The sequence below is a fragment of the Staurois parvus genome, unplaced genomic scaffold (genome assembly GCF_062004578.1).
Source record: "Staurois parvus isolate SC_StPar_1 unplaced genomic scaffold, SC_StPar_1.0 ptg000019l, whole genome shotgun sequence".
In the NCBI taxonomy this organism is placed as follows: Eukaryota; Metazoa; Chordata; class Amphibia; order Anura; family Ranidae; genus Staurois; species Staurois parvus.
In genome coordinates, this window is record NW_028317815.1 from 16,047,340 (window position 1) to 16,060,813 (window position 13,474).

General features: G+C 38.6%; 1 protein-coding gene across 1 annotated transcript in view; it reads left to right on the top strand.

The window, feature by feature from the left end:
• Window positions 1-13,474, top strand: part of LOC149472906 (chloride anion exchanger-like) — a 76,671-nt gene that overhangs the window by 12,827 nt on the left and 50,370 nt on the right. The window contains exons 5-10 of the mRNA XM_089686689.1: window positions 2,152-2,316; window positions 2,418-2,570; window positions 5,043-5,125; window positions 7,757-7,904; window positions 8,747-8,860; window positions 10,826-10,903. Coding sequence (XP_089542815.1) covers window positions 2,152-2,316; window positions 2,418-2,570; window positions 5,043-5,125; window positions 7,757-7,904; window positions 8,747-8,860; window positions 10,826-10,903 — 741 coding nt within the window. The remainder of the gene's footprint in view (window positions 1-2,151; window positions 2,317-2,417; window positions 2,571-5,042; window positions 5,126-7,756; window positions 7,905-8,746; window positions 8,861-10,825; window positions 10,904-13,474) is intronic.

A 13,474-nucleotide genomic window follows, 5' to 3' on the forward strand; every position in this document is an offset into this window, starting at 1 on the left:
AAGGGGGATCTGTGGCTAGCAACACAATTCTAAAATTTCTTCCTGTGTGACTGACTTCCATTGACTTTTTAGGCTAGAAACGTCACAAGGTTTCTATGTTTTTTGTTTGGCTCAACAGCCTCCGTAAAGGGGCCTCTCTTTCCGCAAGGCTCTGCATAGGCAGCTATGGCTCTTATTATTCATTGAATCTAGCCATCTTGCTCCTAAGCTCAAACATACTCTATATCTGACTGAAATAGCTACAAAACAATAAGAAATAGCAGACTGATCAATATTACAGCATCAGTACTGTAACAAATGCTTAACAAAAATAAATTGCCATACCAACTACAAAGCACAACCACAGTATAGTTCTATGTTAAAATATCCTATTTGGAGACATATTAATAAATATTGTTTATTGCCTGAATAATACAGCTGGAGGATTTAAAAGAACTATGAACCACATTTTCATAACTTTAGATTTTGGACATTGAAGTGTAGTACACCTCATACACTGTAACATAACTATGGGGCATCATGGGGACATCTATCTATCTGCCTGGATACATCTGGAATATGCAGTTCAGTTTTGGGCACCAATTCACAAAAAGAACATTGGGGAACTGGAGAAAGTACAGAGAAGGGCAACCAAACTGATACGAGGCATGGAGGAGCTCAGCTATGAGGAAAGATTAGAGGAACTGAATTGTTTTCTCTCTTGTGAAGAGGAGATTAAGGGCGGATTCGGTCAATACGTATAAATACATAAGTGGCCCATATAGTGAAGTTGTTGAAGAGTTATTCACTTTAAAGTGGTACTAAAGGCTTTTTTTTTAAAATATCAAACACGTTATACTTATCTACTCTGTGCAGTGGTTTTGCACAGAGCAGCCCTAATCCCCCTCCTCTTGGTTCCCCCGCCGGGCCCCTCCCTCCTGTTGGGTGCCGTTGTAGCAAGCTGCTTGTTATGAGGGCACCTGAACAGGCGCGAGTCCATGCCGCTGCTCCGTGTGTCCATTCACACACAGAGCTGTGGCTCGACACTGCCCCTCTTTCTTCTCATTGATAGCAGTGGGAACCAATGCTGTTTCCGCCAATAAGGAAAGGGAGTCAGGATAGCTGAGACTCCAGTACACATTGCTGGATCGAGAGGGGGCTTAGGGGGGCTGCTGCACAGAGGTTTTTTATCTTCATGAACAAAATGCATGAACGTAAAAAAACGTCAGCCTTTACAACCACTTTAAGGTCATCACATAGGACAAGGGGGCACTTTTTATGTCTGGAGGAAAAGAGATTTAATCTCCAAATATGGAAATTTCTTCACAGTAAGAGCTGTGAAAATGTGGACAAGACTCCCCCAAGAGCTGGTTCTGGCCAGCTCAGTAGATTGTTTTAAAAAAGGCCTGAATTCTTTCTTAAATGCACATGTTATAACTGGATACTAACATCTATAGGCAAAGTTGATCCAGGGAATATCCGATTGCCTCTTGGGAGATCAGGAAGGAATTTTTTTCCCCTGCTGGAGCAATTTGGATCATGCTTTGTTGGGTTTTTTGCCTTCATCTGGATCAACTGTGGATTGTGTATATAGGATTGTTTAAAAAAAAATGTATTTCTTTTTATTGGTTGAACTAGATGGGCTTGTGTCTTTTTTCAACCAGACTAACTATGTAACTATGTATATACATTGATATGTGCTGCCAATGTGCACTGTAGTACATATTGGGTGTGTGATGTAGCGTGTTCTCGTCATATGCTGCGGTGAATTTGTAATTATTTCTTATTCACAGTACCTTCCTTTTATCTAACATGGGCTGCAATGTGATAAAATGCTGCCTGCCTCATTTTTTTTTGCAGGGCACTCCAGCTTAATGTGAACAGTGACAATACAAAACAAGGCTTTTGTCTTGTCCATATGTTAGGACTGTATTGACAAACTCATCCCAAAACATGTAGTGTAAACATGCCCTAAAATATAATTTACACAATTAGGTGCTTATGTGTGAGATCACTGGAAAATTTGGATGTCACTAATAGTAGCTGGAGTAATCCCTTTAGACATCAGGTGGAGGCTACAAATATCAAAAGGGAAGAATATAAAAATATAAACATATGACAATTGAAAAAAAGGGAAATTATGCTGACTACTGCTTCCTTGTTTTCTTACAGCTGGCATTTGGATTGTTACAAGCAGGGTTTATAGTTATCTACCTGTCAGATCCTCTCATAAGTGGTTTTACTACAGCAGCTGCTATACATGTTCTGGTGTCCCAACTTAAGTTTGTACTTGGAATAAAGATATCAAACTTCAGTGGACCTTTGTCACTGTTTTTTGTGAGTATCTTTATGCTTTCATTTGTATTTTTCCACATAGAAGGTCCAAAATACCCCCGTTAAACAAGCTGATATATGTTAATATCATTCCGTTACTGTAGACACTAGAGGACATCTTCCAGAAGATAAATAATACAAACATTGTTGACCTTACTACATCAATTATCATTATGGTCGTGGTCCTTATTGTCAAAGAAATGAATGATCGATATCAGATGAAAATACCGTTTCCCATTCCTGTTGAGCTTATAATGGTAAGCACTTTAATGGCAAACATTACAATGAATATGTAGAGAAGCAGTAGATAAAAAATGGATTTTTAACATTTCTTGTATTCAGGTAATATTTATCACTAGCAAGAAGCAAACTCCAAACAATAACAGTATAATTTACTTTTTATAGAATTTTAAAGAGCTTACAACAAACAGAGTTGCATAGAATTGCGAAATAACAATCACAAATCAAATAAAAGAACAAAGAGAGATAGGCTCATCAATGAAAGGCAAATAGATACCGTACATACAATGTCAGTGCAAACAGTGAATCAGTTAGCATTTACAGACAATTGAGTGGACGAATCGGAAATGGAAAGATCCAACCGTTTACAAACTGCTTCAAAGATGGGGACAGAGTTCACATGCATAGCAGTGAGGTACTCCATTCTTCTCATTTCTGCTTTAACCTTCACCAGTTCTGACAGCATAGGAGGTGTAGTAGATAGCCAATGCATTGGAATGGTTCTCCTGGCTGTTGTTAAAATATGAGAGGATAGCTTCTTGGCAAATTTGGAGAGGCCTGGAAAAGGTAGGCCCAGTAAAAAGTAGATGGGCTCAAATAAAATATGAGCCTGTAGCTGCCACAGGCTAAGGACCTCTCTCCAGAAAGGTGCAATGTGTTGGCAAGACCAGAAAATGTGGAAACGGGAGTCAGTTTCCTCACAATATTGTAAGCAGACAGGAGAAACAATCAGATTGCAAGCATGGAGAACCTCAGGGGTCTTGTACCAAAACACCAACATTTTATAAGTGTTTTCTTTATACACTACACATATAAAAGACTTAGTGCTGACCTTACAAATCCTGCTCCATTGATCCAAGGCAATGTCAGTTTGAACGTTTTGGGGCCCCAAACAACAGTTTTATGTGCACAAAGACAGCCTTACATTATATCACTCACCCCTGCCCCTCTCCCCCCCTCCCCATCTTTATAGTCAAAATAAATTGGGCTTACACCAGTTAACCACTTTAACCAACTTTATTGTTATTCATCCCTTGTGATAGATAGCATGGCCAGTGACAGGTAGTCTTTACTGAGAGATCTGGGTGGAGAGATCTCTCCTCTGCCCTTAAAAGCATTGGATCAAACCAAGATTGGTTTGTTCCTATGCTTTCCCAAACTAGTAATGGCTTGCTTACATCCGGAAAAACCGGAAGTGACAACAAATTAGATTGGCTGTCAGTACATCAGGATTGATCAATATTCAGATCTATACCATCGTTTGTGAACTCTATAACTTTCCTACAAACTAAAAAATACATCCTAATTTGGGGTATTTTCACCAAAGACATGTAGTAGAATACATCTCGGCCTAAATTTATGAAGAACAATTATTTATTTGCAAACTTTTATAACAGAAACAAAGAAAAACGTGTTTGTTTTTCTAAATTTTTTGTCTTTTTTTGTTAATTTAGCAAACAATAAAAACCCTGGCGATGATTAAATACCACCAAAAGAAAGCTCTAGTTGTGTGAATAAAATGATAAAATTTTAGTTTGGGTACAGTGTTGTATGACCGCGCAATTGTCATTCAAAGTGTGAGAGCGCTGAAACCTGAAAAATAGCCTGGGCAGGAAGGGGGTAAAAGTGCCCGGTATTGAATTGGTTAAACAAAGATATCCGGTTGATGCCTGTAGCTGCAGACATCATCCCAGTATAACCTATGTGGTTAAAACCAAGATTGGATGCATGTTTTCACAGGACAAGATGGATAGAAAAGTATATACATATATACATATATACAACAATGGTATTCACACTGAACCACGCTCCTAAATCGCAATTCATAATATAGCAATTTCAGCATGCATATGTTTGAACCAGGGATAAAGGATTTGTGTATTTTCCATGTTGCCCTCAGGCCTTCGTGTAAATGACCCTCTCTCACTGAACAGTGTGTAGGCTGCTATTGCTCCTTTGTCCTTCCTAAACTGTTAGACGGGGCAGACTGACAACTCATGCGGCCCCTGGGCAATAGGGGACCATGGGGCCCCTGTGTCCTTGCCCAAACTCAAAAAAGCCTATAAAAAGGTACCTGGGGCATCTCATGGGGCCCCCTGCCGACTCAGGGCCCTCGGGCAGTGCCCAAGTTTCCAAATGGTCAGTCCGATCCTGCTGTTAGATGGTCATGCTGATGCTTTGGCTACAAGACTTTGAATCGTCAACCTGGAGCAAGATAAAGACATTTCTTTGACTTTCCTAATTCTTGTTCAAAGTCAGTTAATCAGACAGCAGTAATGCCAGAGAATATGCATAACTACCAGTCAACTAACAGATGACCAGCCCTCATATTTCTCCCATGACAGAATTCCTTTAAGGCAGTAACTCCATGTATAATTTAAATGAAAAATAAAAACATTTTGTTAGCATGTCCACGAACATAGAGGCCATGCATAAATATTTGTAATATATAAAGATTAAATAATCCATGTAATATTTTTATGTTACAGACAATTTTAGCAACTGGCATTTCATATGCATTTGACTTCAGTAGAAAATTTCATGTACAGATAATTGGAGAATTAGAAAGTGGGTAAGTGCGTTTGCAGTGATATATAAAGTATACCGGGGAAAGACATGCACACACACTTGCCTTGGGTTGTATTATACAGCAAAAGGGTTGAGAACTAATATTATGCTTTATTTAGATCTCTCCAGTTTAGTGTTTAGCTTATGGGATGATAGGACCATTAAAAGTAAAACCCTCATAAATGGCTTCACCACACAAATTATGCACTATCAATGCAACAAATTAAAAAAATAATTACCTCTAGTTTGTAGATAATGTAACTGGAGATAATTAAAACCAGTGTACAGAGACAGGCAAAGTGCCTGTCTTTGTATGCTGTGTTGCAAAGCTTCCTATCGGCCGTTACCCTTTCTGCTTACCTCCACACCTGTTACTGTTTGTTAAGTACATTGTTGGCTTCATAGCTGACAGCCTCCTACAACCAGTGATGCGACATTGGACAAAGCTTGACATTCTTTCCCTATCAGGTCCAGTTTTTCCTTGAGATTGACAACAGGCAGTAGGCAGATTATATAGCCAATAGCAGGCTGTCGATCACAAGGGGAGCAGACCTGATGGGGAATGAGTGTCTGTGAAACCCCATAAGGCTCCATCCACCCAGCTTCAAAATTTAAAAAGCTGATTGGAGAGGGGAAAACATATAAAGAAGTGCAGAAAATGATAGGCTGCTCAGCTAAAATGCTTTAAAATGCAAACCAAACCTGAAAGACGTGGAAGAAAGTGAAAAACTACCATTTGAATGTATAGAAGAATGGACAAAATGGCAAGGAACTGCTCATGATCCTAAGCAAACTACCTCATCAGTGAAGCATGGTGGTGGTAGTGTCATGGCGTGGGCATGTATGGCTGCCAATGGAACTGATTCTCTTGTATTTATTGATGATGTGACTGCTGACAAAAGCAGCAGGATGAATTCTGAAGTGTTTCGGGCAATATAATCTGCTCATATTCAGCCAAATTCTTCACAACTCATTGGACGCCGCTTCACAGTGCAGATGGACAATGACCCAAAACATACTGCAAAAGCAACCAAAGAGGGTAAGAAGTGGAATGTTATGCAATGGCCAAGTCAATCACCTGACCTGAATCCGACTGAGCATGCATTTCACTTGCTGAAGACAAAACTGAAGGGAAAATGCCCCAAGAACAAGCAGGAACTAAAGACAGCTGCAGTAGAGGCCTGGCAGAGCATCACCAGGGATGAAACCCAGCGTCTGGTGATGTCTATGCATTCCAGACTTCAGGCTGTAATTGACTGCAAAGGATTTGCAACCAAGTATTAAAAAGTGAAAGTTTGATTTATGATTATTATTCTGTCCCATTACTTTTGGTCCCTTAGCAAGTGGGAGGCACATATGCAAACTGTTGTAATTCCTACACCGTGCATTTTTGATGTAACCCCACAAGATTTCTATTGGATTAAGATCCGGGGATTGGGCTGGCCACTCCATAACGTCAATCTTGTTGGTCTGGAAGATGTGTTTGGGGTCGTTGTCTTGTTGGAACACTCATTTCAAGGGCATTTCCTCTTCAGCATAAGGCAGCATGACCTCTTCAAGTATTCTGATGTATTCAAACTAATCCATGATCCCTGGTATGCGATAAATAGGCCCAACACCGTAGTATGAAAAACATCTCCATATCATGATGCTTGCTCAACCATGCTTCACTGTCTTCACAGTGTACTGTGGCTTGAATTCAGTGTTTGGGGGTCGTCTGACAAACTGTCTCCGGCCACTAGAACCAAAAAGAACAATCTTACTTTCATCAGTCCACAAAATGTTGCGCCATTTCTCTTTAGGCCAGTCAATGTGCTCTTTGGCAAATTGTAACCTCTTCAGCACGTCTTTTTTTCAACAGTGGGACTTTGCGGGGGCTTCTTGCAGATAGCTTGGCTTCACATAGGCGTCTTCTAATTGTAACAGTACTCACAGGTAACTTTAGACTTTCTTTGATCTTCCTGGAGCTTATTGTTGGCTGAGTCCTTGCCATTTTGGCCATTCTTCTATACATTCAAATGGTAGTTTTTCGCTTTCTTCCACGTCTTTCAGGTTTGGTTTGCATTTTAAAGCATTTTAGCTGAGCAGCCTATCATTTTCTGCACTTCTTTATATGTTTTCCCCTCTCCAGTCAGCTTTTTAATTAAGGTAAGCTGTTCTTCTGAACAATGTCTAGAACGACCCATTTTCCTCAGAATTTCAGAGAGAAATGCACTGTAACCAGCATGTACAACATTTGCTGCCTTCCTTCCTTAAATAAGGGCAATAATTGCCACCTGTTTTTCAAAGAATGAATTACCTCACTAATAGAACTCCACACTGCTATTATTTTGAACATGCCCCTTTCAATTAGTGATTCAATTACACAGAATCAGCAGCATGCATGTCATGACTGTTGGGTCTGTTGGATTTCTATTACTCTACTACACCTGCTAGTAAATTATTTGTCATGTAGAAATATAATTTCTGCCAAAAACAGTGATTGATCAGGTTAGTGATGTCTGACTGCTATTATTTTGAACACAACTGTATATATATATATATATATATATATATATATATATATAGATACACACACACATGTTCACATACATGCTTTTTAAATGCCCATTGTGTTTTTTTTTTAAAAATATAGATATCAGCCTCCCATAACACCAAGCATATCGGTTTTTCAAGAATGTATGGTTGAGGGCTTCACTATTGCTATCGTGGCCTTTGCTGTTGGATTTTCTGTTGCCAGAGTCTACTCAATCAAACACGATTACCCCATAAATGGAAACCAGGTCATTCTTTTTCGAGATTTATTCCTTTTAGAGTAGACAATGATATAAAGCTGTTGAGGGTTGAACTCCAGGCAAACAGCTTAAACCACAATTTAAATATATATGTTTCCTGTTTCACATGTACAATTCATAATTTCATGAAGCCAATCCTGTGATCTGCTCACCCCTGGCATACTTCAGTGGTGGGCAATTGATATAATTATTTCCTATCTCAGCAAAGCAGTTTCCAGTGTCACCTCCAGTCTGTTTGTTGGACAGTCAAACAGTATCATTACCTTTGTGTACTAAACAGAGCGTTGATCTAGGAAGCCAATCCAAAAAGTTGTAAGGTGGTCTTCTTGGCTGTGCAGTGTGGCAGATGTGTGTAATAGACTGATTGATCAGAAATGCAAATACTTTTGATGGTTAAATAGTAAACATACAGCAAAAGTATTTCAAATGTGTACCGGTGTTTGCCTGAATTTAAAAGTTGCTCTGTATTTTTACTCTGGTCTGTGGTCACCAAGACAGGAAGTAAGGTGGAAACAAGCAGCAAAAGGACAATTTATTAGAATGGCAAAAGTTTAGAACCCTGTCAGGTATTTACTGCGGTCTGCACCCCAATAAAGGAGGTTTTTTCATGCTTCATATACCATAGTTTGTGGCCCCTGGGACATTAAATTAATGGAGATCTCAACAGGAATGCAGGCAGCAATAAAAACTGACCCACAACTGAAGTTATGAATTAAACATGTGGTTTATGTTTACATGGCACAATAAATGTGGATATGTTATATGATCAAATATAAAACAAAATTTAAATGTTTTAATGTTACTAAAGAAAATGTGTGTATTTCTTTCAGGAGTTAGTGGCATTTGGATTAGGGAACATAGTTTGTGGCTGTTTCAAAGGTTTTGCTGTTAGTACAGCCCTGTCAAGGTCAGCTGTCCAGGAAAGTACAGGAGGAAAATCCCAGGTACCATATGTTGTCATGGGTTTTATTGACTATATAGAACAATATACAGACCATGTAATGTGTGTAGACTTTCTCTTTTTTTAAAAGGAAAAAAACAATTAAAAAAAGAGTTGCTAAAAATAATAATCAAAGCCATAAGCAAAATCAGTATTTTCATTTGATGTTCTATTTATTGAAATACAACAAAATATTTATTCTTCTAGCATTACAGTACACTCTTCCTCATTGCATACACTTCCCTACATTTTCAATTATTTCATTGGTTTCTGGAATAAATATTCCCTTAAAAGATTACTCTGGGAGGTAGGAAAACAGAAGAGGATAATATTAACTTAAAAGAGAAGTGTGGGATATGAAAGAAATAGACACACATACTCACCTAGGTGGATGCAGCATCGATGCGATGCCACATCTGTCCCCCAGCTGCATCTGTTCCCCACCGCCTCCACAGTGAGCAATGAAAGACTGCTGATTGGTCAGTACTCAGTCTGCACTGAGCAGCGAGCCAGTGACTGTCAGCCACCTACTCTCTGGTCTGCCCCTCCAGCACTCACTGGTGCATCAGGCTGCAGAGGGGATGGGAACAGCAGGCTTAGGCTCTCATTGGCACACTGAGATACTGAGCAAGCTGTCGGTCAGGCATCTGGGTAGATGCTTACATTAAAATACCTGCACACCATTATTAAATACACCATTTAGCAACCAACACTCAATTATTTTTTAGGAAGCTTAATCCTCTCCACGGTATCAATCTGTTAGTACAATAATATTAAACATTTGTATTTGTATTAGGCATATACAGATACATACAATAGGTCCAAATATCCAAGTATGTCATATCACATCAAGCATATTACACAAAGATATTCACTCCACTGTTGTATAACACCAATAAAAAGAAATACATGCATATACTGTAGGTACAGTGAGCTACACTTAAAACGTATAAGAGTGGATGTACAGAAATACATACAAGAGTTCAGCACCCAGACCCTGGTGAAAAGAGAGGTGGAGAAAAAAAACAACTTTTTGGGGATATAAGAACACCCTTTCTTAAGAACCTCCTTGCTGAGGTAGTTGAATAAAAACACTGGGAAGTTTGCCCTTTGATAAATGCCCTTTCAATCATTTCAAGTGATCCTAAAGGTTCATATGTTTTGTTTTAAAAATAACAAATATGTCATACTTACCTGCTTAGTGCGATGGTTTTTCACATTGCTGGATCGATATCAGGCTCAGGTTAGTATTTGGGGGGGCTGAGGGAGGAGTTGCACATTGAAGGTTTTTTTTACTTTAGCAAGTAGAATGCATGAAGGTAAAAAAACCTTCAGATTTTACAACCTTTTTAAGAAAATATCAATAGATTGGAAAGGATGCAATGACTTTCTGAGGAAAAAGTAAGTATACCCCTGACATCAGAAGCGGGTATTGCCCCCTTGAGCAGAAATTACTTATTATAAGCATTTTGCATAACTGTCCATCAGTTTTCTATATGAGATTTTAGACCACTTCCCCGTGAAAAATTCCATTGGTCGCACACAACTTTTCAATGTGACTCAAATCAGAGCTTTGACTAAGGAGGTCCATAATTCTACATTTCTTCTTTTTGAGCCATTCTTTTGTGGCATTTTTAAGGGGTTTCTCACAGGTACATACTGTATACTTCCTTTTCTTAAGTAATGACAAAGATATCAAACTAAAAGGGTCTGTACGGGGTATAGAGGTGTGAGTACTGGATTACTGCACAAATATGGGAGAAATAAACAAAGGACATTACAATTCAACTAACAACATGTATGCCTCTTGTATTTGGACAATATTTCTTTTGCCTGAAGTCTGGTTTTAAACAATACCGGATTATAGTAACATTTGTTAAAAAATATATAATGTGTATCCAGAAAAACAGTTTTTTTATTTTCTTCAAAGCAGCACCCGAAGTAAGATTGACTGATTTTATCATTGCAGATTGCTGGTCTTTTATCTGCGCTGATTGTTATGGTAGTCACTTTATCTATTGGATTCCTTCTGGAAGCTTTACCAAAGGTATTTACATCTTTTTAATACTGCACAATGTTAAAAGATAATGATGGCAGGGAAAGGGATGGGGGGGGGTCTGCCACTGTTTCACTCAACACTCCCTTGTTGTAAACATTTTCCAGGACCCCAGTAAAGTGGGGCTCTGCCTATCATAGTAATAAAACCAAAATTTGAAACTTGAGCTTGATTTCCACTGATTATGAAATTGCCACTTTGATGGACAAATTTCGCTTTTCTAAATCAGGCTGTATACCATTGATTTTTTTCTCATTTTCTACTTCTTTAACCTCTTCCCGTCTACTGTACGCATATATGCAGTCTCTTGGCGGGTGCGCTTTAACGCTTAGAGGTTGCATATATGCAGCCCAAATGTAAGCATCTCTCTGCTGAAATTTATTCAAGGATCTTGTCCGTGATACTTTTTTTATTTGCACTAACATACAATTTTGAGGACAAGCTTTCGGGGTATGTCCCCTTCTTCAAGGTCTAGCAGTACTATTACAAATCACAAAGTTTAAGCAGAATGTTAGAAGGGATTGAGAGAAAAAAAAAAAGGTCTACAGATCAGATACATCAAAAGCGAGGGGGGGAGGGGGGGGGATACTACACTCACACAGAGGGGGTCAAGCTTTAGCTAATAGAAGGGTCTTACAATCGAGAAAACGTGCTCTAAATCTGATCTGGTTCTGAGCCCTGATATTTTTTAAAATTATACAAAATTGTGAACTCCAAAGTATTAGCTCAAAAACCTGGTCCAAATAAGGAGAAAATTGATCTTGATTTCCACTGATTATGAAATTGTCACTTTAATGAACAGGTTTCACTTTTCTAAATCAGGTTGTATGCCATTGATTTTTTTCTCATTTTCTATTTCTTTAACCTTTTCCTGTCTACCGTATCCATAGATGCAGTCTCTTAGCAGGTGCACTTTAATGCCAAGAGGTTACATATATGCATTCCAAATGTAAACATCTCTGTACTGAAATTTATTCTAGGGTCTGAAAATCGAGAAAACGTGCAAACCTTTGATTGTATTAAAGCCTAATGCCATGTTTAATGTCCCTTTAAAATGTTTGTTTGGACCAAGCTGGCCCAAAGAAACTAGTTGCCGAACTGACAGGTGCTCTTTGAGGGTGCACTGTATTGAGTCACATAAACAGCAGTGTGAGCAACATCTTACAGGTATTTTTGTGTGCTTTTTAATCCAAGCATCTAAATTCAACTGCACTACCCTCTGTCCTAATTCTACATAATTCAGAGTCAGATGGAGCCAGCTTGCCATGGGCTCTTGAAAGAAAGGTAAAGAACATGAAAATACATGGCTGTAAATGTGATCTGGTTCTGAGCCCTGATCTTTTTATAAATTATGCAAAATTGGGAACTCCAAAGTATCAGCTCAAAAACTTTTTCCAAGTAGGGAGAACACTGAGCTTGATTTCCACTGATTATGATAAAGGTGTCCCTTCAATGGACAAGTTTCACTTTTCCAAATTAGAATTAATCTAACTTTTTCCAAATTAAGTTGTGTGTCGTTGATTTTTTTTCTCATTTTCTACTTCTTTAACCTCTTCTCGTCTACTGTATGCAGTCTCTCGGTGGGTATGCTTTAATGCCAAGAGGTTGCATATACTATATGCATCCCAAATGTAAACATCTCTGTGCTGAGAGAACTTGCCCTGCCCGCTCTACCAGAAAGCTCCAATGCATACTTGCGGTCAGGTGCTTTTTGATCATGTGAACTGCTGTGTCTGACAATCACAGCAATCACATGATCCGAATGCCTGCCTCCGCCTCATGGCACTGAGAACCTCTTAATCATTTCATGCATGGGTTATGAAAGTCACAGTCAGGATTTTTGTTATGTTTAATTTATTTATGACTCTTTAGGCATAAAAAGAAAAATTGTAACTGTATTTTTTTGGTAATTCATTTTCCAAGGAGATTCCGCTCAGGTGGACCACAGAAGTTTGCGATTTTAACTGAAGAAACATTTAGATGATATTTGCTCCAATATTCATTAGGCCTTTCTATCACACTCTGCACTCAAGCTCTACAAAATATAAAGACATTAGATATTAGGCCTCATGCACATTGGACTTTTTGAACCTTGCCCCTAGAGATTAGCAGTAGGAAAATACCCATTGCCAGCACATCCTAGAGCAGCCGCATTACAGCACAAAAAACGATTGAAGCTTGTATATGCGTGTAGACACCCGTTGACACTAGGTGTGTTTAGCGTTTGAGAGTCAATCATTTCAGTGACCAGAATAAATGAATTAACGACCAAACACTTGATGAGCCTAAACTCGCCTAAAAACATCCAGTGTGCATGATATCTTACTCACATAATGGAACCTATCTGAAAAAAATGATGTTTTTATTACAAAAACTGCAAATTACATTCCAATAGCATAAATACATTGATTTACAGACAAAAAAGGTACTACAGCTGTATTATTTCCAATAAAAGCAAAGTCTAAACGATAGTATGAATTGTAGCTGAAAAATAACCAGTGATGTCCAATTAAGTGGACAAGATTAATTCTAATTTCCGCTCAAGATAAAATCGATTCTGCC